Raw genomic sequence first — 23,684 nt, forward strand, 5'->3', positions numbered from 1 at the left:
AGTAGTAATTGCTGCAGACTATTTCATGTCTTGTGACTGCTCAACATTTTTACAAAATATCATGAATCATTTTGGATTGGTTAGATTTGGATCTTTAGTATGAGACATGTACAATATTTCACAGAACCATCCTGTCCAACAACAAAATAAGGGATTGGCCTCTAACTCTCAGTCGATGTTCCTTATCAACTCTGACCTATATAATATATAATCTAGTAAGGGCATTTGTCGCCTTCAAGACAACTGGCAACTCAAGGGGAAAAAAACTAGCTCAGACTGGGAAAAATCGTTTTGAATGGTCACCCAACTTGGAATTTATCCCTGTGTTTCCTGTCTCTCTGTGCCAGTTTGTCTTGTATGTTTAGTCAAGTCAACCAGCTATTTTCTTTTTCCCGTACTCCTTTTGCTATTCTCCTTTTTCTAGTCCTCCCGGTTTTGACCCTTGCCCTTTTCTGAACTCTATACCCGCCTGCCTGACCATTCTGCCTGCCTTGACCACGAGCCTGTCTGCCACTCGGTACCTCCTGTACTCTGATCTGGTTTTGACCTTTTTGCCTGTCCACGACCATTCTCTTGCCTACCCCTTTGGATTATTAAACATTGTAAGACTCCAACCATCTGCCTCGTGTGTCTGCATCTGGGTCTCGCCTTGTGCCTTGACAAGAGGTCCGACTTTCCGACCTGAAGATCACTGACATCAAGATTTGTCCTCGTTGTTTTCATGGTGCTTTCAAGACAACTAGGAACACGCAAAAAAAACTGTCAACTCATGATGTCAGTGATCTTCAGGTCGGAAAGTGGGTGTTCTTTTACCCAGAGAATAATTGTTGTAACGTGGAGAGAAAAGCTAGCACAGATTCGTTACTGTCAGGGCTCCACCATTAACATAAAAAAAAGATTGTTTCTAGCCCAAACAGTTCAAAAGATATGCTACTAGTGCAATGTTTTTTCTTCCTATAATAGACAGAGGATTGGCGTCAGTTCTGAAACTACTCGAGGGCATTTGTTTACATCTTGTTCAGTCATGTTACCTCATTAGCTAGCTAGTTAACAACCACGGTAACTTTACCAGTACATCCAAACATGTGGGGGCACAGAAAGAAAACAAAGGGGATAGCTTCTTCAGGAAGGCAATGATCATGGTCGCGCTCCCCTGCTCAGACGTTGCATGCATCAACCAATGGTTGCGTGCACGTCGTCGACTGTGTCATCAACTGACGGATTGCTATACTCCGAGTCGTTATTCAAGTAATAATAAGAAATTGTAAAAGAGCCAACTTCATTGTCGACTTTTTGTTATACAGAAATAACCAAACATGCCGAAAAGCTGCTGTGTTGTTCAATGTACATGTAAAAAAAGTTAAAAAATCCCGAACTACAGTGCTCCCAGATAGGGAAATAGAGCCTGCGAGGAGAGCCCTGTGGCTTCAGGCTGTTCTGTGTGGGAAATGTAGGGACCTGGTGTCCAAGTAAGCTACACGTAGCTATGTGTGTGGAAAACATTTCATCACTGGTAAGACATTTAACTTGTTTAGTATAGTCCATTTGTAACTCCACTCATTACGTGTAGCCCTATAGTTCGTTTGTGTTGTTGCTGTTGGCTAACTAGCTAGCACTCACTCATGTGGCTGCTAGCACCTTCATGAAAAGGGGAGCCCTACAATATTATGTTTTTCTAAGTAGTGAGAACGCTTGGGAGCAGGCCATGTTGAAAAGTAAGCCTTAGACATGTTGTACTTTTCTTAAATGTAGTGTTTGCTGTGAGCCAATGGGATAACCTTGGTTAGAGTCTCCATTGGATGTCGTCAGTGACGAACTTGACTTTCTTAAGACAGTACAATTTCAATGTAATGCATCGCAATAGGTAAATAGTGCTTGTACACAATGTAGTAACCTAATATTCCACCAGTGGCTTTGTAATTACAGTGGCAGTTTTTTATATCCACATTTTAGCTTTTTATAAAACACATCTTTACAGGATTACATATTTAGATTGTAGGGCACAACATGTGCTTCAAAAATAGCTAGAATGCATATAGGCCTAATATAGGCTATATGCAATCAATTAAAAACATGTATTTCTGTTGCTCCTAAATGTTATTTTGTGCTCCTAACGTTTTTAAATTGGGAGCACCAATACCAATGAAAATGTTTAATTTAGAGCTCTCCATCTAGTTTGTGACCGGGTCTTCCTACTACCTTTATACTGGACAGCAGGGCGGGCTAGGGGGGAGACGGTCAGGCAGGGACCAAAAGGAACTCGCTGCAGAGTTCAAAGTCCTCATTGAGCGCAGATTAGGTCAGAGCAGCGCTGATGCCAACAGGCTGCACTTGACTTCGATACAGACACTTGCTGCGCGGAGGACTGGAGCGCACAGCCTCAAACTGCAGGAGAAAACATGTCTCGTTTTATCGTCCGACTTCCGCTCGTCATCGCTCAGGGAGCGGCTGCCAAGTCCGCATTATTGCCCAAGACCAGAGTTCCTGCTTTCATCCGCCCTGTCTCCACTTGTTCAGGTATGAGCTATTAGGCTTTATAGAATGGAATTGCTTAGTTTGCATCTGGATAAGGTACTTTATTGTAAGTTAATACGTTTATTAGATACTATTGTAATATGTCCTATTCAAAGTCTTTCTATAATTTTTTAAACAAAATTAACAAGTGTTTTTGGTCCTGTTATGTAAGTGGTTGATGCAGAATAGATCAGTGGAAATTGCCAAAGAGCCATCTGACATAGGCCTGCGGTCACATTTTCCCTGGGGACATATTTACTCCAAAGAGCCATCTGACACAGGCCTGCGGTCACATTTTCCCTGGGGACATATTTACTCCAAAGAGCCATCTGACACAGGCCTGCGGTCACATTTTCCCTGGGGACATATTTACTCCAAAGAGCCATCTGACACAGGCCTGCGGTCACATTTTCCCTGGGGACACATTTGCTGCAAAGAGCAGAAACCCATTGTGCTCCTGGTAGGCTACAGTGGGGAAATGAAAAGCTAAAAGCAATTAAAAAACAATTGAATTACAATAAAGTGCAACAAAACGCTCACCAGATTTTGTTTATCAATGTTCGCATGTGTGTGTTTGTGTGTTACGGGCTTGCGATCACTGACTCGTTGTGATGCGATGACCGACTGGCAGAAGAAACTGACCACTAAACAGAACATGGTAACGAGGGAGAAGGGGACAGATGGTGAGTCACACACACACACGTCTCCTGTCATCAGCATCAATGACCATGGACTGACAATTCATAACCATCGGTGGGTTCATTGAGTAGGTTTGTATGGACTTTGTTTATAGTCTTCCTCAGTGTGGAAGATGAAAGGAGCAGTTGGTTAAAGAATGACATACAGTATGGGCTGCATTTCAATAGTCTACAGTGGCTCCCTCTCCTCACCTTCATTTGCACTGATCTGAAAACATAGGCTAGGTTAAAGCAATATGGTAGAAGCCTCAAAAGACAACATATAGTGTGCCTACTCTGTATGTGTCCTCAGCCTTTCAGCGGTCTCTATCTGAACCATAGTGAAGTGGGGATGTACCAGTGTGTGTCCTGCGACCCTCCCCTCTTCAGGTAACCATCTAGCCTCCCTATACCAACTGGTCACACTAACATCTTCATTTCGACCTTTCTGTAATCCTAACCCGAATATGAGCATTTAGACTCGATCTCTTTCTAGACCTCTCGCACTCTCCTCTCTAGTTCAGAGGTGAAGTATGACTCGGGCATGAGCTGGCCGGCATTCAAAGAGGCTCATGGGACGTGGGAATGCGACGAGAGCCACGTATCCATCATCCGTCACCCTGACAACACCCTGGGTAGTGCAGAGACAGAGGTCGTCTGTAAACATGTTAGTTGCATTCTGGGTAATTATGCTGAGAGCCAATCAGACTATTGTGTATTGCAGGTGTTGGGGTGTTGGGGTGTGTGTGTGTGTGTGTGTGTGTGTGTGTGTGTGTGTGTGTGTGTGTGTGTGTGTGTGTGTGTGTGTGTGTGTGTGTGTGTGTGCGCATCATTACAGTGTGATGCCCATCTGGGTCATGTGTTTGAGGATGGACCGGACCCCACAGGAGAGAGGTTCTGCATCAACAGCGTCTCTCTCAACTTCAGGCCCAGAGAACCCAGACCTGGCAACCAGTAAAACCCCCTAGAACCATCTTAAATCACCTAAGGCTGACCAGAACCAACCTTCAAACCCAGAGAACACAAACCCGAGGACCAGTAGAACGCAACAGGCCCAATATCTGGATCCCTAACCTGAGATCTCAGCATCAAGAATACTGTTTTATATGTCTGTATCTTTCTGTAACTGATCATAGATGAGCTTGTGACCTATATTTACCTGGCTGTGTGGTCTTCCCAACCATAGCCACAGCTACTGTACGGTATACAGTGCCTTCGGAAAGTATTCAGACCCCTTGACTTTTTCCACATTTTGTTACATTACAGCCTTTTTCTAAAATTGATTAAATAGATTTTTTTCCTCATCAGTCTACACACACACACACACACACACACACACACAGACACACACACACACACTACCCCATAATGGCAAAGCAAACAGTTTTTTTGAAATGTTTGCAAATGTATAAAAACATACTTTATTTACATAAGTATTCAGACCCTTTGCTATGAGACTCGTAATTGAGCTCAGGTGCATCCTGTTTCCATTGATCATCATTGAGATGTTTCTACAACTTGGGAGTCCAGCTGTGGTAAATTCAATTTATTGGATATGATGTGGAAAGGCACACACCTGTCTATATAAGGTCCCACAGTTGATAGTGCATGTCAGAGCAACAACCAAGCCAGCTCCGAGACAGGATTGTGTCAAGGCACAGATCTGGAGAAGGGTACCAATACATTTCTGCAGCTTTGAAGGTCCCCAAGAACACAGTGGCTTCATCATTCTTAAACGGAAGAAGTTTTGAACCTCCAAGGCTTGCCACCCAGCCAAACTGAGCAATCGGGAGAGAAGCGCCTTGGTCAGGGAGGTGACCAAGAACTCAATGGTCACTCTGACAGAGCTCTAGAGTTCCTCTGTGGAGAGGAAGGACAACTGTCTCTGCATCACTCCACCAATCAGGCCTTTATGATAGAGTGGCCAGACAGAAGCCATTCCTCAGTAAAAGGCACATGACAGCCCACTTGGAGTTTGCCAAAAGGCACCTATAGACTCTCAGACCATGAGAAACAACATTCTCTGATCTGATAAAACCAAGATTGAACTCTTTGGCCTGAATGCCAAGCGTCACGTCTGGAGGAAACCTGGCGCCATCCCTAAGGTGAAGCATGGTGGTGGCAGCATGATGCTGTGGGCATGTTTTTCGGGACAAGTCTCTGAATGTCCTTGAGTGGCCCAGCCAGAGCCCGGACTTCAACCCGAACGAACATCTCTGAAGAGACCTGAAAATAGCTGAGCTACAGTGCTCCCCATCCAACCTGACAGAGCATGAGAGGATCTGCAGAGAAGAATGGGAGAAATTCCCCAAATACCGGTGTCACAGTTGTCGTCGGTGAAGGAGGACCAAAACGCAGCAGGTATGAGTAAGCTCATCTTGAGATTTATTCACTCCAAAATGAACGCCAAAATAACAAAAGAGAACGAACGATAAACGACAGTCCTGTAATGTTGACACACACTAAACACGGAACAATCTCCCACAAGTGACAAACACAAACACACCCTCATATATGGGACTCTCAATCAAAGGCAAAAGGGAAAACACCTGCCTTCAATTGAGAATCCCAATCCCAATTAATCAACCATAGAAACACACTTACTAGACTAACATAGAAATACATAAACATAGACCATAAACCAAAAACCCCAGAAATACTAAATCAAACACCCTTTTAACAAACACACCACCCTGAACCACATAAAACAAATACCCTCTGCCACGTCCTGACCAAACTACAATACTAATTAACCCTTGTACTGGCCAGGACGTGACAGTACCCCCCCCTTAAAGGTGCTAACCCCGGAAGCACCTTAAAAATAAAAACAAAAAAACAACAACCCCAAACAACAACAACAACAACAAAAAATTCCCCCCTACTAAAGGGAGGGAAGGGAGGGTGGCTGCCGTCAACGACGGCACTGTGCTACACCCCCACTCCCCAACCCACCTATATCTGGAGGTGGCTCCGGCTCTGGCCGTTCCAGGCAGTCGGGGCAGTCTGGCAGCTCGGGGCAGTCCGGCAGCTCGGGGAAGTCCGGCAGCTCGGGACAGTCTGGGCAGTCCGGCAGTTCAGGGCAGTCCGGCAGTTCAGGGCAGTCTGGCTACTCCGGCAGTTCAGGGCAGTCTGGCCACTCCGGCAGTTCAGGGCAGTCTGGCCACTCCGGCAGTTCAGGGCAGTCTGGCCACTCCGGCAGTTCTGACGACTGTTGACTGGCGGGCAGCTCTGACGACTGTTGACTGGCGGGCAGCTCTGACGACTGTTGACTGGCGGGCAGCTCTGACGACTGTTGACTGGCGGGCAGCTCTGGTGATGATTGACTGGCGGGCAGCTCTGGTGACTGTTGACTGGCGGGCAGCACTGACGACTGTTGACTGGCGGGCAGATCTGACGACTGTTGACTGGCGGGCAGCTCTGACGACTGTTGACTGGCGGGCAGCTCTGGTGACTGTTGACTGGCGAGGCTGGGTCCACGCACTTGCAGCCTGGTGCGTGGTGCTGGCACTGGGCGTACCAGATTGTGAACACGCACCTCCAGGCTAGTGCGGGGAGCGGGAACAGGACGAGTCGGACTGGGTTGACGCACTTCCGGGTCCGCACAAGAGACAGGAGCTGGAAACCCAGGGCTATGGAGGCGCACAGTCGGTCTTGATCTTACCTCCTGCACAACCCGCCTTGGCTGGATGGAACTAGTAGCCCTGTACGAGCGGGGGCTACTAATAGAAATACTTATTTCCCCCATTAAAATGCAAATCAATTTATAACATTTTTGACATGCATTTTTCTGGATTTTGTTGTTGTTATTCTGTCTCTCACTGTTCAAATAAACCTACCATTAAAATTATAGACTGATCATTTCTTTGTCAGTGGGCAAACGTACAAAATCAGCAGGGAATCAAATACTTTTTTCCCTCACTGTAATAAAATAAACAATACAAATTAGCAGTAAACATTACACTCACAAAGTCCCAAAAGAATAAAGACATTAAATGTCATATTATGTGCAAATAGTTCAAGTACAAAAGAGAAAATAAATAAACATAAATATTGGTTGTATTTACAATAGTGTCTGTTCTTCACTGGTTGCCCTTTTCTTGTGGCAACAGGTCACGAATCGTTCTGCTGTGATGGCACACTGTGGTATTTCACCCAGTAGATATGGGAGTTTATCAAAATTGGGTTTGTTTTCTAATTCTTTGTGTATCTGTGTAATAACACCCACAGCATTATGCAATGTTAAAGCTACCTGAGTAGATAGACAGATCAGCAGAGGTACCCCCCCATCACCCACACCCCAGTATGCCTTGTACTCAAAGATAAGAGTCCTGTCACACACACCCAGCCATCTCTATAATGATACAGTCATTTCCTCTCCACCCGGCCGTCTCCTCCAGTTATCTCTATAATGGTAAGAGTCCTTTCCCCTCCACCCGGCCGTCTCCTCCAGCTGTCTCTATAATGGTAAGAGTCCTTTCCCCTCCACCCGGCCGTCTCCTCCAGCTATCTCTATAATGGTAAGAGTCCTTTCCTCTCCACCCGGCCATCTCCTCCAGCTATCTCTATAATGGTAAGAGTCCTTTCCTCTCCACCAGGCCATCTCCTCCAGCTATCTCTATAATGGTACGAGTCCTTTCCCCTCCACCCGACCGTCTCCTCCAGCTATCTCTATAATGGTAAGAGTCCTTTCATCTCCGACCGGCCGTCTCCTCCAGCTATATCTATAATGGTAAGAGTCCTTTCCCCTCCACCAGGCCGTCTCCTCCAGCTGTCTCTATAATGGTAAGAGTCCTTTCCCCTCCACCCGGCCGTCTCCTCCAGCTGTCTCTATAATGGTAAGAGTCCTTTCCTCTCCACCCGGCCGTCTCCTCCAGCTGTCTCTATAATGGTAAGAGTCCTTTCCTCTCCACCCGGCCGTCTCCTCCAGCTATCTCTATAATGGTAAGAGTCCTTTCCCCTCCACCAGGCCATCTTCTCCAGCTGTCTCTATAATGGTAAGAGTCCTTTCCTCTCCACCCGGCCGTCTCCTCCAGTTATCTCTATAATGGTAAGAGTCCTTTCCTCTCCACCCGGCCGTCTCCTCCAGCTGTCTCTATAATGGTAAGAGTCCTTTCCCCTCCACCAGGCCGTCTCCTCCAGCTATCTCTATAATGGTAAGAGTCCTTTCCCCTCCACCCGGCCGTCTCCTCCAGCTGTCTCTATAATGGTAAGAGTCCTTTCCTCTCCACCCGGCCGTCTCCTCCAGCTGTCTCTATAATGGTAAGAGTCCTTTCCTCTCCACCCGGCCGTCTCCTCCAGCTATCTCTATAATGGTAAGAGTCCTTTCCCCTCCACCAGGCCATCTCCTCCAGCTGTCTCTATAATGGTAAGAGTCCTTTCCTCTCCACCCGGCCGTCTCCTCCAGTTATCTCTATAATGGTAAGAGTCCTTTCCTCTCCACCCGGCCGTCTCCTCCAGCTGTCTCTATAATGGTAAGAGTCCTTTCCTCTCCACCCGGCCGTCTCCTCCAGCTGTCTCTATAATGGTAAGAGTCCTTTCCTCTCCACCCGGCCGTCTCCTCCAGCTGTCTCTATAATGGTAAGAGTCCTTTCCTCTCCACCCGGCCGTCTCCTCCAGCTGTCTCTATAATGGTAAGAGTCCTTTCCTCTCCACCCGGCCGTCTCCTCCAGCTATCTCTATAATGGTAAGAGTCCTTTCCCCTCCACCAGGCCATCTCCTCCAGCTGTCTCTATAATGGTAAGAGTCCTTTCCTCTCCACCCGGCCGTCTCCTCCAGCTGTCTCTATAATGGTAAGAGTCCTTTCCTCTCCACTCGGCCGTCTCCTCCAGCTGTCTCTATAATGGTAAGAGTCCTTTCCTCTCCACCCGGCCGTCTCCTCCAGTTATCTCTATAATGGTAAGAGTCCTTTCCTCTCCACCCGGCCGTCTCCTCCAGCTGTCTCTATAATGGTAAGAGTCCTTTCCTCTCCACCCGGCCGTCTCCTCCAGCTATCTCTATAATGGTAAGAGTCCTTTCCTCTCCACCCGGCCGTCTCCTCCAGCTGTCTCTATAATGGTAAGAGTCCTTTCCTCTCCACCCGGCCGTCTCCTCCAGCTGTCTCTATAATGGTAAGAGTCCTTTCCTCTCCACCAGGCCATCTCCTCCAGCTGTCTCTATAATGGTAAGAGTCCTTTCCTCTCCACCCGGCCGTCTCCTCCAGCTGTCTCTATAATGGTAAGAGTCCTTTCCTCTCCACTCGGCCGTCTCCTCCAGCTGTCTCTATAATGGTAAGAGTCCTTTCCTCTCCACCCGGCCGTCTCCTCCAGTTATCTCTATAATGGTAAGAGTCCTTTCCTCTCCACTCGGCCGTCTCCTCCAGCTGTCTCTATAATGGTAAGAGTCCTTTCCTCTCCACCCGGCCGTCTCCTCCAGCTATCTCTATAATGGTAAGAGTCCTTTCCTCTCCACCCGGCCGTCTCCTCCAGCTGTCTCTATAATGGTAAGAGTCCTTTCCTCTCCACCCGGCCGTCTCCTCCAGCTATCTCTATAATGGTAAGAGTCCTTTCCTCTCCACCCGGCCGTCTCCTCCAGCTGTCTCTATAATGGTAAGAGTCCTTTCCTCTCCACCCGGCCGTCTCCTCCAGCTGTCTCTATAATGGTAAGAGTCCTTTCCTCTCCACCCGGCCGTCTCCTCCAGCTATCTCTATAATAGCTCTGCTTTGTCTTTTTAAAATGGCAGCTGGAAGGCTACCCAACATTCCACTACTCCAAACTGATTGGCTCTTCATTAAAATATGGACTATATGCAAACCACAGTTTGGGAACAATCACTGTGGTAGATTGACTTTGTTTCAATGGTGAGCCAGAGGAGATTTCATCATATGGTCATGTCCAAATTACATCATTTGAGAATAAGATGCAAAGTTGATCTGAAGACAAAGTTCGAGTCCTTTCCATTTTGAACAATCACTACATTCCCTGTGTAGGTAGCAGACCTGAACACATTCCCTGCGTAGGTAGCAGACCTGAACACATTCCCTGCGTAGATAGCAGACCGGTGCTGAACACATTCCCTGTGTAGGTAGCAGACCGGTGCTGAACACATTCCCTGTGTAGGTAGCAGACCTGAACACATTCCCTGTGTAGGTAGCAGACCGGTGCTGAACACATTCCCTGTGTAGGTAGCAGACCGGTGCTGAACACATTCCCTGTGTAGGTAGCAGACCGGTGCTGAACACATTCCCTGTGTAGGTAGCGGACCTGAACACATTCCCTGAGTAGGTAGCAGACCGGTGCTGAACACATTCCCTGTGTAGGTAGCAGACCGGTGCTGAACACATTCCCTGTGTAGGTAGCAGACCTGAACACATTCCCTGTGTAGGTAGCAGACCGGTGCTGAACACATTCCCTGCGTAGGTAGCAGACCGGTGCTGAACACATTCCCTGTGTAGGTAGCAGACCGGTGCTGAACACATTCCCTGTGTAGGTAGCAGACCTGAACACATTCCCTGTGTAGGTAGCAGACCGGTGCTGAACACATTCCCTGAGTAGGTAGCAGACCTGAACACATTCCCTGTGTAGGTAGTAGACTGGTGCTGAACACATTCCCTGTGTAGGTAGTAGACTGGTGCTGAACACATTCCCTGTGTAGGTAGCAGACCTGAACACATTCCCTGTGTAGGTAGCAGACCGGTGCTGAACACATTCCTTGTGTAGGTAGCAGACCGGTGCTGAACACATTCCTTCTGTAGGTAGCAGACCGGTGCTGAACACATTCCCTGTGTAGGTAGCAGACCGGTGCTGAACACATTCCCTGTGTAGGTAGCAGACCGGTGCTGAACACATTCCTTGTGTAGGTAGCAGACCGGTGCTGAACACATTCCCTGTGTAGGTAGCAGACCGGTGCTGAACACATTCCCTGTGTAGGTAGCAGACCGGTGCTGAACACATTCCCTGTGTAGGTAGCAGACCTGAACACATTCCCTGTGTAGGTAGCAGACCGGTGCTGAACACATTCCCTGTGTAGGTAGCAGACCGGTGCTGAACACATTCCCTGTGTAGGTAGCAGACCTGAACACATTCCCTGCGTAGGTAGCAGACCGGTGCTGAACACATTCCCTGCGTAAGTAGCAGACCGGTGCTGAACACTGACATAGTGATTGGAGAGACAGACTATAGATCCTATACAGTGTTTTACTACCAGAAACAGGGACAGTTCACCCTCAACTCCTACAAAAATGTTCATAGCCAGCCAGCCAGCCAGGTAGAAAAATGGCAACTTTGGAGGGGACAATTACATGAAATTTTCTCAAGAGCAATTCCTGAGGGGGACACCAAAAGTAGTGCTGTAACACATAGCCTACATTGTAATATGGTAAATGTATATTGAGGAACCAAAGAAATAAGGTGTTTGCCATACTCCTAACTACCGGTACCCAAAACTACACAACTACTCACAACAGCAATACCATTGCCTTTAACAAATCTTAGTTCAGTCACCAGTTTAAGTTGAGAGTGGGGGTATCCATGGCATTTTCCAATTATGTTCCTATTTTACAAGTAAAAAAAATGGAGAACCTTTCATAATGTTGCCAAACAAAGACTCAACAAACTTACCTGAGACTCCCTGTCTCTGCCAGTCTGTCCCTGCATATCTGTCCCCAACTCTGCTGTCTGTGTGCCATCTGTTGCCTGCTCTGCCTAATGACATCATTGTGAAACATTTCCATTAGAATTTTGTTTCTTTCTTATGAACATTTTATCAACTAGTCTTTGAGATATTAGGCTACTAGGGTTCTTTGCGTTTTGGTGTATTGAAAAATACTCTGATGTCCGTCTTTTATTTTTCTGCCATTTTTCTCCCTGGCTGGCTGGCTGGCTACACACACACACACAGTGTGTAGGTTATTTACAGTAGGAGATGGGCTTCTATCATCTTATCTTTTATCATTCTATTTGGGCTTCGATCTAAAAGGTAGCTAGCAAATGTGAAACGGATTAAAATGACAAGAGTTGACAGCTGTATGAGTTCACCATTTACACAACATATGCTGCAACCTTTTGTAATTTTAATAGTTTCTTTCATATTGGCTGGCTTCCAACAATAGCTGAATTTGCAAAGCTAGCGAGCACCAATTCAGTTTCAGTGGTGTTTGCTATAATCTTTGCTACCCGGGTTAAATAAAATAAATAAATAAAAGTTCCCTTGCGACAATTTAGCTTTTGCAACAAGACCATTAAATATATTTAAGACAATGGTAGAAGAGAGTGTAGTTCTGTTCAGTTTGGACTTCAGTTTATCGCTAACCTTATCACAGGGACTTGGAAGCACTAACTTACATCATCTGCATGCTGATCTTGGAATAAATTGACGATAGCAAAGATTCCATCTTTGACGACGCCACATAAATGGAATAGGTACTAGCTAGCTTAATAGTTAATATTTGCGCGCTAGCTCTGCATATTCAGCTAGTGTGTGTGCGCGATTGACTGGATTAACCTCACGTCAGTTACGTGCATTAAGTGCCTTTCAGACAGTAGATACAACCTCTCTGTTACCTTGCCAGTGGATCAAACCATTGTGAGGAAAAGGGTGGGGGGGGGGTCGCAATCTTTTGAAACTTAAAAACGCGCTATGAAGTGTCTATAATCAGCACAATTGCTTTCATTGCGTATTATTAATATTATTTAAATTACATAGTTATGTTTCAGTGATATATTGGGGGGGACAAATCATATTTTTCCCAGGATGGGGGGGTCGTGTCCAGAGCTCGTGGGCCTCGCGCCTTGCGGGTGCTGCGGGTGTGTCCAGTACGTCAATGCAAGTCATCAGTATACAGTTTCAGAACTTCGTCCAGCCGTTGGTAGCTATGAGACCTTATCAACGGCTGTGCACCGTGGAGCTAAAATATGTCTACTTTAGAATGGATTCACAATATATAGGCTACAACCATATGAATATAGACGATAGACTTCTTATACAGTAGGCTGAGTAGCGGTGACATGTAGACGGATTATCTGGGTTGTAGTATTGGGATGCGCTGCAGAGCTGCATCTGTAGAGGGAGGAATGAGAGAGATGCAGATCGGTGGAAAGGCACCGGTCAGGCACCGAGGTAAAATGTATTTTATACTGAGGTAAAAGTAGTTTTAGACGGAATATTCCGTGGATATTCATTTTTCTCTCATAACTAGCTATTGAACCAATCATGCCATGACTATGAAAATGGTATATTCTGAATCGGGGGGGGATGCAGAACGATCCACACCTTTCCTTGGTTGTTGATTTTGATCTTCTTCATCCACCCCCGATTAAGAATATACCATTTTTATAGTCATGGCACTTTGTTAAAGATCTAATGACGATTGAAATACGAAATCTTACTTTTTTTTATGTAGGCCTATATATAAAAAAGGTGTGGATTGTAAAACATTTTTTTTAGTATCAACCGAATATTCAATATAAAATGTATTTTACATCTGTTTATGGCGCCTTCATGTAGTCAAATAACTTTCCCCCCAAAAAACAATGTAACGACCCTGGGTTTATAAGTGCGGATGTCGACTCGGCGGCTGGAGCTTTTCCGGCACAGTCGATAGCGCGCTGGATTTCGGGCTAGAAGGTCGAGGGTTCGAGACCTGCTCCCTGCTGTTTCATTACAATAATGTTTACTCTGTCTTGCAGGGCATGTGGAAACGTACTTGCATAACAAACACGCAGCCGAAATTCTATAGGCTATAGAAACAGATGTGCATGTAATTGTATGGACATGTTCATTGCTTTTTCTCTAAGTTTATTTAGTTCGTAGAGTGAGAGTGTTTGTTTCTGTGTTCATTCTGAGCTTGTCTCATCTCTCCTTCACAGCCAAAATGTTGAGGAAGACAAAGGGAGACAGAGCCTGAGTTCTGACTGCTCAGAAACATATTTTCTATGACACATTAAATTGGTTGAATTTATTTTGTGTGTGTGTGTGTTTTCCTATCAATTGTCTACAATGGAGAGGAGAGGAGCAGGAGAGAGAAGGAGAGGAGAGAGGAGGAAGAGGAGAGAGAGAAGGAGAGGATAGTAGAGAGAAGGAGAGGAGAGAGAAGGAGAGGAGACAGAATGAGGAGAGAGGATAGGAGAGAGAAGGAAAGGAGCAAATCATTCTGCTTACATTGTTGACTCCCCCCTCCTCCCCCTCCTAAGGGTGAGATTTAGGGGAGTAGAGAAGAGGGGAGGAGTAAAGAGGAGGGGGAGGAGAAGAGAAGAATGTTGGAGGATATAAGGACACCCAGTCAGCTCCCACCTTACTCATTTTCCTCCTCACACACACCCCGGAGAGTCGAGCTGTCACACACACCGATCTGTAACCATGAGGCTGAGCATAATGGGAGTTCTGCTGTGCGCTACGCTGGTCGCCTGTGTCGACGTCATGCCTCAGAAAGACTTCAACCTGGAGAAGGTGAGAGAGAAAGAGAGACTGAGAGAACTGATAAAACAACAAAAAGAGAGCAGGCAAAGAGTTGAGAGAAGAGTGTTGTACAGTACAAGTGCAGAGAGAGAAGAGATTCTGGGGTTGAGGGTCAGAGTAGAGAGAGGACAGTGGATCATCTGCCATGACTATTGAATCAATTACATTTACATTTTTGTCATTTAGCAGACGCTCTTATCCAGAGCGACTTACAGTAGTGAATACATACATTTCACACATTTCATTTTCATTTCATGCTTTTTTTATTTTTTTGTACTGGCCCCCCATGGGAATCGAACCCACAACCCTGGCGTTGCACACATCAATTTGCATTGTGAGAATGAATGAATAGTGGCTCTTCTTTTTCTTCGAACTACACTGCTCAAAAAAATAAAGGGAACACTTAAACAACACATCCTAGATCTGAATGAAAGAAATAATCTTATTAAATACTTTTTTCTTTACATAGTTGAATGTGCTGACAACAAAATCACACAAAAATAATGAATGGAAATCCAATTTATCAACCCATGGAGGTCTGTAATTTGAAAACACTCAAAATTAAAGTGGAAAACCACACTACAGGCTGATCCAACTTTGATGTAATGTCCTTAAAACAAGTCAAAATGAGGCTCAGTAGTGTGTGTGGCCTCCACGTGCCTGTATGACCTCCCTACAACGCCTGGGCATGCTCCTGATGAGGTGGCGGATGGTCTCCTGAGGGATCTCCTCCCAGACCTGGACTAAAGCATCCGCCAACTCCTGGACAGTCTGTGGTGCAACGTGACGTTGGTGGATGGAGCGAGACATGATGTCCCAGATGTGCTCAATTGGATTCAGGTCTGGGGAACGGGCGGGCCAGTCCATAGTATCAATGCCTTCCTCTTGCAGGACCTGCTGACACACTCCAGCCACATGAGGTCTAGCATTGTCTTGCATTAGGAGGAACCCAGGGCCAACCGCACCAGCATATGGTCTCACAAGGTGTCTGAGGATCTCATCTCGGTACCTAATGGCAGTCAGGCTACCTCTGGCAAGCACATGGAGGGCTGTGCGGCCCCCCAAAGAAATAACACCCCACACCATGACTGACCCACCGCCAAACCGGTCATGCTGGATGTTGCAGGCAGCAGAACGTTCTCCACGGCGTCTCCAGACTCTGTCACGTCTGTCACATGCTCAGTGTGAACCTGCTTTCATCTGTGAAGAGCACAGGGCGCCAGTGGCGAGTTTGCCAATCTTGGTGTTCTCTGGCAAATGCCAAACGTCCTGCACGGTGTTGGGCTGTAAGCACAACCCCCACCTGTGGACGTCGGGCCCTCATACCACCCTCATGGAGTCTGTTTCTGACCGTTTGAGCAGACACATGCACATTTGTGGCCTGCTGGAGGTCATTTTGCAGGGCTCTGGCAGTGCTTCTCCTGCTCCTCCTTGCACAAAGGCGGAGGTAGTGGTCCTGCTGCTGGGTTGTTGCCCTCCTACGGCCTCCTCCACGTCTCCTGATGTACTGGCCTATCTCCTGGTAGCGCCTCCATGCTCTGGACACTACGCTGACAGACACAGCAAACCTTCTTGCCACAGCTCGCATTGATGTGCTATCCTGGATGAGCTGCACTACCTGAGCCACTTGTGTGGGTTGTAGACTCCGTCTAATGCTACCACTAGAGTGAAAGCACCGCCAGCATTTAAAAGTGACCAAAACATCAGCCAGGAAGAATAGGAACTGAGAAGTGGTCTGTGGTCACCACCTGCAGAACCACTCCTTTATTGGGGGTGTCTTGCTTATTGCCTATAATTTCCACCTGTTGTCTATTCCATTTGCACAACAGCATGTGAAATGTATTGTCAATCAGTGTTGCTTCCTAAGAGGACAGTTTGATTTCACAGAAGTGTGATTGACTTGGAGTTACATTGTGTTGTTTAAGTGTTCCCTTTATTTTTTTGAGCAGTATATATTCTCTCTCTCCCCAGATGGCTGGTAAGTGGTGGGCCGTGGGCTTTGCCACCAACGCCCAGTGGTTTGTGAAACGTAAGGGTGGTATGAAGATGGGAACTTCCATGATGCTGCCCACTGCCAGAGGAGACCTGGACATCAGCAGCGCCATGCGCAAGTGAATTTCTGTGTGTGTGTGTGTGTGTGTGTGTGTGTGTGTGTGTGTGTGTGTGTGTGTGTGTGTGTGTGTGTGTGTGCGTGTGCGTGTGTGTGTGTCCGTTTCACTCATACTGACGCTACTCTTTCTCTCTTTCTCTCAGCGCTGATGGCTCTTGCTGGAGGATGACCGAACTGGCCAAGAAGACTGACATCCCAGGCCGCTTCACCTTCACCAGCCAGCGTGAGTTCACACACACACACACACACACACACACACACACACACACACACACACACACACACACACACACACACACACACACACACACACACACACACACACACACACACACACAGTTAACATAACTACATATCTCTTTCTCCCTCTCTCAGGTTGGAACAATGAAAATGACATGCGTGTGGTAGCTGTCCAGTATGATGACTTTGCTCTGATCCACACCATCAAGACCAAACACGGAGTAACTGACGTGCTCAACAAACTCTTCAGTAAGTCTGTCTGGCTGTCTGCATGTATGAAATTAATTCAGACCTTTAGATTCTCATGTTTTCTGTCATTCATCACAGTTGCACTTTGGTCTCTGGTTTTAGCATGGTCATGTTACAGGTTGTGTTGTGTTAACCTGTTTGTGTTCTGTTAACCTGGTTGTGCTGTGTTAACCTGGTTGTGTTCTGTTTACCTGGTTGTGCTGTGTTAACCTGTTAGTTTTGTGTTTACCTGGTTGTGTTGTGTTAACCTGGTTGTGTTAACATGGTTCTGTTGTGCTAACCTGGTAGTGTTGTGTTAACCTGGTAGTGTTGTGTTAACCTGGTTGTGTTAACCTGGTAGTGTTGTGTTAACCTGGTAGTGTTGTGCTAACCTGATATTGTTGTGCTAACCTGGTCGTGTTGTGTCAACCTGGTTGTGTTGTGTCAACCTGGTAGTGTTGTGTTAACCTGGTAGTGTTGTGTTAACCTGGTAGTGTTGTGTTAACCTGGTAGTGTTGTGCTAACCTGGTAGTGTTGTGCTAACCTGGTAGTGTTGTGCTAACCTGGTTGTGTTCAACTGTTTTTGTTGTGTTAACCTGGTCATGTTGTGTTAACCTGGCTGTGTTAACCTGGTCGTGTTGTGTTAACTTGGTTGGGTTAACCTGGTTGTGTGTGTTAACCTGGTCATGTTGTGTTAACCTGGCTGTGTTAACCTGGTTGTGTTGTGTTAACTTGGTTGGGTTAACCTGGTTGTGTGTGTTAACCTGGTCATGTTATGTTAACCTGGTCATGTTGTGTTAACCTGGCTGTGTTAACTTGGTCATGTTGTGTTAACTTGGTTGGGTTAACCTGGTTGTGTTAACCTGGCTGTGTTAACCTGGTCGTGTTGTGGTTATAGGTCGCACTCCAGAGGTGAGCGCAGATCTCCTGAAGAAGTTCATGCAGTTCTCTCTGGATACAGGAATCCTCTCTGGGAACATTGTTATCATGCCCAAGAACGGTACGAGAACAAACACACATACACAGATGTGCAATATTATTATGGCGATCAAATACATATGAATGTGCTTCACTGGTAGAAATCATCTCACTCTTTTCTCCCTCCTCTCTATTGCAGGTGAATGTGCCGAGGCATAAATGTTCACCTATCCCATTCTCCCTCTGCTACTCTTCCACTGTCATCTGTCTCCATTTCACATCAAAACTCTTTTCCTGGAAGACTGAAGACTGCATATATTGAGGGATTTATACCACAAATTTGAATTATTTTCCGCCAATTCAATATGAACAAAATAATAAAAGATGATTAAAAAAACATATTTCTCAAGTTGATTACAGTCTTTTATAGGGGGAAAAACCGAAGTCATTTTTTCATGGCTCATGGATTTAAAAATAACCCTAGCTTCAGGTACATCTAAAAATAACAAAGTTAATGTGTTTACCTAACTAATTCCTCCGTTGTCTTTCTTCTGCTTAGAGCAATTCAAAACTGAGACAAGAAACACAAATAACATTCTACAGTATAAGCTTTAATGTTCTGTTCCACCATTACAGACAGAGGCTCTAAGTGTTCTGTTTCTCCATTATAGACAGAGGCTCTAAGTGTTCTGTTCCACCATTATAGACAGAGGCTCTAAGTGTTCTGTTCCACCATTATAGACAGAGGCTCTAAGTGTTCTGTTCCACCATTATAGACAGAGGCTCTAAGTGTTCTGTTCCACCATTATAGACAGAGGCTCTAAGTGTTCTGTTCCACCATTACAGACAGAGGCTCTAAGTGTTCTGTTCCACCATTACAGGCAGAGGCTCTAAGTGTTCTGTTCCACCATTATAGACAGAGGCTCTAAGTGTTCTGTTCCACCATTATAGACAGAGGCTCTAAGTGTTCTGTTCCACGCTTATAGACAGGCTCTAAATGTTCTGTTCCACCCTTATAGACAGATGCTCTTAGTGTTCTGTTCCACCCTTATAGACAGGCTCTAAGTGTTCTGTTCCACCCTTATAGACAGAGACTCTTAGTGATCTGTTCCACCCTTATAGACAGGCTCTAAGTGTTCTGTTCCACCCTTATAGACAGAGACTCTTAGTGTTCTGTTCCACCCTTATAGACAGAGGATCTAAGTGTTCTGTTCCACCATTATAGACAGAGGCTCTAAGTGTTCTGTTCCACCATTATAGAAAGAGGCTCTAAGTGTTCTGTTCCACCATTATAGACAGAGGCTCTAAGTGTTCTGTTCCACCATTACAGGCAGAGGCTCTAAGTGTTCTGATCCACCATTACAGACAGAGGCTCTAAGTGTTCTGTTCCACCATTATAGACAGAGGCTCTTAGTGTTCTGTTCCACGCTTATAGACAGATGCTCTTAGTGTTCTGTTCCACCTTTATAGACAGGCTCTAAATGTTCTGTTCCACCCTTATAGACAGATGCTCTTAGTGTTCTGTTCCACCTTTATAGACAGGCTCTAAGTGTTCTGTTCCAGCCTTATAGACAGAGACTCTTAGTGTTCTGGTCCACCCTTATAGACAGGCTCTAAGTGTTCTGTTTCACCATCACAGAGGCTCTAAGTGTTCTGTTCCACCATCACAGAGGCTCTAAGTGTTCTGTTCCAGCCTTATAGACAGGCTCTAAGTGTTCTGTTCCACCATTATAGACAGAGGCTCTAAGTGTGTTATAGACAGGCTCTAAGTGTTCTGTTCCACTGTTATAGACAGAGGCTCTAAGTGTTCTGTTCCAGCCTTATAGACAGAGGCTCTAAGTGTTCTGTTCCACTGTTATAGACAGAGGCTCTAAGTGTTCTGTTCCACCTTATAGACAGGCTCCAAGTGTTCTGTTCCACCATTATAGAAAGAGGCTCTAAGTGTTCTGTTCCACCATTACAGACAGAGGCTCTAAGTGTTCTGTTCCACCATTACAGGCAGAGGCTCTAAGTGTTCTGTTCCACCATTATAGACAGAGGCTCTAAGTGTTCTGTTCCACCATTATAGACAGAGGCTCTTAGTGTTCTGTTCCACGCTTATAGACAGGCTCTAAATGTTCTGTTCCACCCTTATAGACAGATGCTCTTAGTGTTCTGTTCCACCCATATAGACAGGCTCTAAGTGTTCTGTTCCACCCGTATAGACAGAGACTCTTAGTGTTCTGGTCCACCCTTATAGACAGGCTCTAAGTGTTCTGTTCCACCCTTATAGACAGAGGCTCTTAGTGTTCTGTTTCACCCTTATAGACAGAGGCTCTAAGTGTTCTGTTCCACCATTATAGACAGAGGCTCTAAGTGTTCTGTTCCACATTATAGACAGAGGCCCTAAGTGTTCTGTTCCACTGTTATAGACATGCTCTAAGTGTTCTGTTCCACCATTATAGACAGAGGCTCTAAGTGTTCTGTTCCACTGTTATAGAGAGGCTCTAAGTGTTCTGTTCCACTGTTATAGACAGAGGCTCTAAGTGTTTTGTTCCAGCCTTATAGACAGAGGCTCTAAGTGTTCTGTTCCACTGTTTTAGACAGAGGCTCTAAGTGTTCTGTTCCAGCCTTATAGACAGGCTCCAAGTGTTCTGTTCCACCATTATAGACAGAGGCTCTAGGTGTTCTGTTCCACTGTTATAGACAGAGACTCTAAGTGTTCTGTTCCACCCTTATAGACAGAGGCTCTAAGTGTTCTGTTTCACTGTTATAGACAGGCTCTAAGTGTTCTGTTCCACTGTTATAGACAGAGGCTCTAAGTGTTCTGTTCCAGCCTTATAGACAGAGGCTCTAAGTGTTCTGTTCCACTGTTATAGACAGAGGCTCTAAGTGTTCTGTTCCAGCCTTATAGACAGGCTCTAAGTGTTCTGTTCCACCATTATAGACAGAGGCTCTAAGTGTTCTGTTCCACCATTACAGACAGAGGCTCTAAGTGTTCTGTTCCACCATTACAGGCAGAGGCTCTAAGTGTTCTGTTCCACCATTATAGACAGAGGCTCTAAGTGTTCTGTTCCACCATTATAGACAGAGGCTCTAAGTGTTCTGTTCCACGCTTATAGACAGGCTCTAAATGTTCTGTTCCACCCTTATAGACAGATGCTCTTAGTGTTCTGTTCCACCCTTATAGACAGGCTCTAAGTGTTCTGTTCCACCCTTATAGACAGAGACTCTTAGTGATCTGTTCCACCCTTATAGACAGGCTCTAAGTGTTCTGTTCCACCCTTATAGACAGAGACTCTTAGTGTTCTGTTCCACCCTTATAGACAGAGGATCTAAGTGTTCTGTTCCACCATTATAGACAGAGGCTCTAAGTGTTCTGTTCCACCATTATAGAAAGAGGCTCTAAGTGTTCTGTTCCACCATTATAGACAGAGGCTCTAAGTGTTCTGTTCCACCATTACAGGCAGAGGCTCTAAGTGTTCTGATCCACCATTACAGACAGAGGCTCTAAGTGTTCTGTTCCACCATTATAGACAGAGGCTCTTAGTGTTCTGTTCCACGCTTATAGACAGATGCTCTTAGTGTTCTGTTCCACCTATATAGACAGGCTCTAAATGTTCTGTTCCACCCTTATAGACAGATGCTCTTAGTGTTCTGTTCCACCTTTATAGACAGGCTCTAAGTGTTCTGTTCCAGCCTTATAGACAGAGACTCTTAGTGTTCTGGTCCACCCTTATAGACAGGCTCTAAGTGTTCTGTTTCACCATCACAGAGGCTCTAAGTGTTCTGTTCCACCATCACAGAGGCTCTAAGTGTTCTGTTCCAGCCTTATAGACAGGCTCTAAGTGTTCTGTTCCACCATTATAGACAGAGGCTCTAAGTGTTCTGTTCCACTGTTATAGACAGGCTCTAAGTGTTCTGTTCCACTGTTATAGACAGAGGCTCTAAGTGTTCTGTTCCAGCCTTATAGACAGAGGCTCTAAGTGTTCTGTTCCACTGTTATAGACAGAGGCTCTAAGTGTTCTGTTCCACCTTATAGACAGGCTCCAAGTGTTCTGTTCCACCATTATAGAAAGAGGCTCTAAGTGTTCTGTTCCACCATTACAGACAGAGGCTCTAAGTGTTCTGTTCCACCATTACAGGCAGAGGCTCTAAGTGTTCTGTTCCACCATTATAGACAGAGGCTCTAAGTGTTCTGTTCCACCATTATAGACAGAGGCTCTTAGTGTTCTGTTCCACGCTTATAGACAGGCTCTAAATGTTCTGTTCCACCCTTATAGACAGATGCTCTTAGTGTTCTGTTCCACCCATATAGACAGGCTCTAAGTGTTCTGTTCCACCCTTATAGACAGAGACTCTTAGTGTTCTGGTCCACCCTTATAGACAGGCTCTAAGTGTTCTGTTCCACCCTTATAGACAGGCTCTAGGTGTTCTGTTCCACCATCACAGAGGCTCTAAGTGTTCTGTTCCACCATTATAGACAGAGGCTCTAAGTGTTCTGTTCCATCATCACAGAGGCTCTAAGTGTTCTGTTCCACCATCACAGAGGCTCTAAGTGTTCTGTTCCAGCCTTATAGACAGGCTCTAAGTGTTCTGTTCCACCATTATAGACAGAGGCTCTAAGTGTTCTGTTCCACTGTTATAGACATGCTCTAAGTGTTCTGTTCCACCATTATAGACAGAGGCTCTAAGTGTTCTGTTCCACTGTTATAGAGAGGCTCTAAGTGTTCTGTTCCACTGTTATAGACAGAGGCTCTAAGTGTTTTGTTCCAGCCTTATAGACAGAGGCTCTAAGTGTTCTGTTCCACTGTTTTAGACAGAGGCTCTAAGTGTTCTGTTCCAGCCTTATAGACAGGCTCCAAGTGTTCTGTTCCACCATTATAGACAGAGGCTCTAGGTGTTCTGTTCCACTGTTATAGACAGAGACTCTAAGTGTTCTGTTCCACCCTTATAGACAGAGGCTCTAAGTGTTCTGTTTCACTGTTATAGACAGGCTCTAAGTGTTCTGTTCCACTGTTATAGACAGAGGCTCTAAGTGTTCTGTTCCAGCCTTATAGACAGAGGCTCTAAGTGTTCTGTTCCACTGTTATAGACAGAGGCTCTAAGTGTTCTGTTCCAGCCTTATAGACAGGCTCTAAGTGTTCTGTTCCACCATTATAGACAGAGGCTCTAAGGGTTCTGTTCCACTGTTATAGACAGGCTCTAAGTGTTCTGTTCCACCCTTATAGACAGAGGCTCTTAATGTTCTGTTCCACTGTTATAGACAGGCTCTAAGTGTTCTGTTCCACTGTTATAGACAGAGGCTCTAAGTGTTCTGTTCCAGCCTTATAAGCAGAGGCTCTAACTGTTCTGTTCCACCTTCATAGACAGAGGCTTTAAGTGTTATTTTCCATCCTTATAGTCAGAAGATCTAAGTGTTCTGTTCCACCCTTACAGGCAGAGGCTCTAAGTGTTCTGTTCCACCCTTATAGACAGAGACTCTTAGTGTTCTGTTCCACCCTTATAGACAGGCTCTAAGTGTTCTGTTCCACCCTTATAGACAGAGGCTCTTAGTGTTCTGTTTCACCCTTATAGACAGAGGCTC

The 23,684-nt window shown here is 45.6% G+C and overlaps 1 protein-coding gene and 1 long non-coding RNA gene across 2 annotated transcripts; both read left to right on the forward strand.

The window, feature by feature from the left end:
- The first annotated feature begins 7,870 nt into the window (after positions 1–7,870).
- LOC115195431 (uncharacterized) lies at positions 7,871–10,840 on the forward strand. Its single transcript, XR_003878691.1, has 3 exons — positions 7,871–10,421; positions 10,452–10,751; positions 10,822–10,840. It is a non-coding gene; the product is annotated as an uncharacterized LOC115195431 (long non-coding RNA).
- Positions 10,841–14,450: 3,610 nt separating this feature from the next.
- On the forward strand, positions 14,451–18,519 carry LOC115195428 (lipocalin). The gene is made up of 6 exons (XM_029755269.1): positions 14,451–14,613; positions 16,594–16,733; positions 16,876–16,955; positions 17,108–17,221; positions 18,099–18,200; positions 18,318–18,519. Exons 1-6 carry the CDS (start codon positions 14,524–14,526, stop codon positions 18,335–18,337), a joined length of 546 nt encoding a protein of 181 aa, XP_029611129.1. The 5' UTR covers positions 14,451–14,523; the 3' UTR covers positions 18,338–18,519.
- Positions 18,520–23,684: the final 5,165 nt, after the last annotated feature.

This window comes from Salmo trutta, chromosome 6, assembly GCF_901001165.1.
Source record: "Salmo trutta chromosome 6, fSalTru1.1, whole genome shotgun sequence".
Taxonomy (NCBI): domain Eukaryota; kingdom Metazoa; phylum Chordata; class Actinopteri; order Salmoniformes; family Salmonidae; genus Salmo; species Salmo trutta.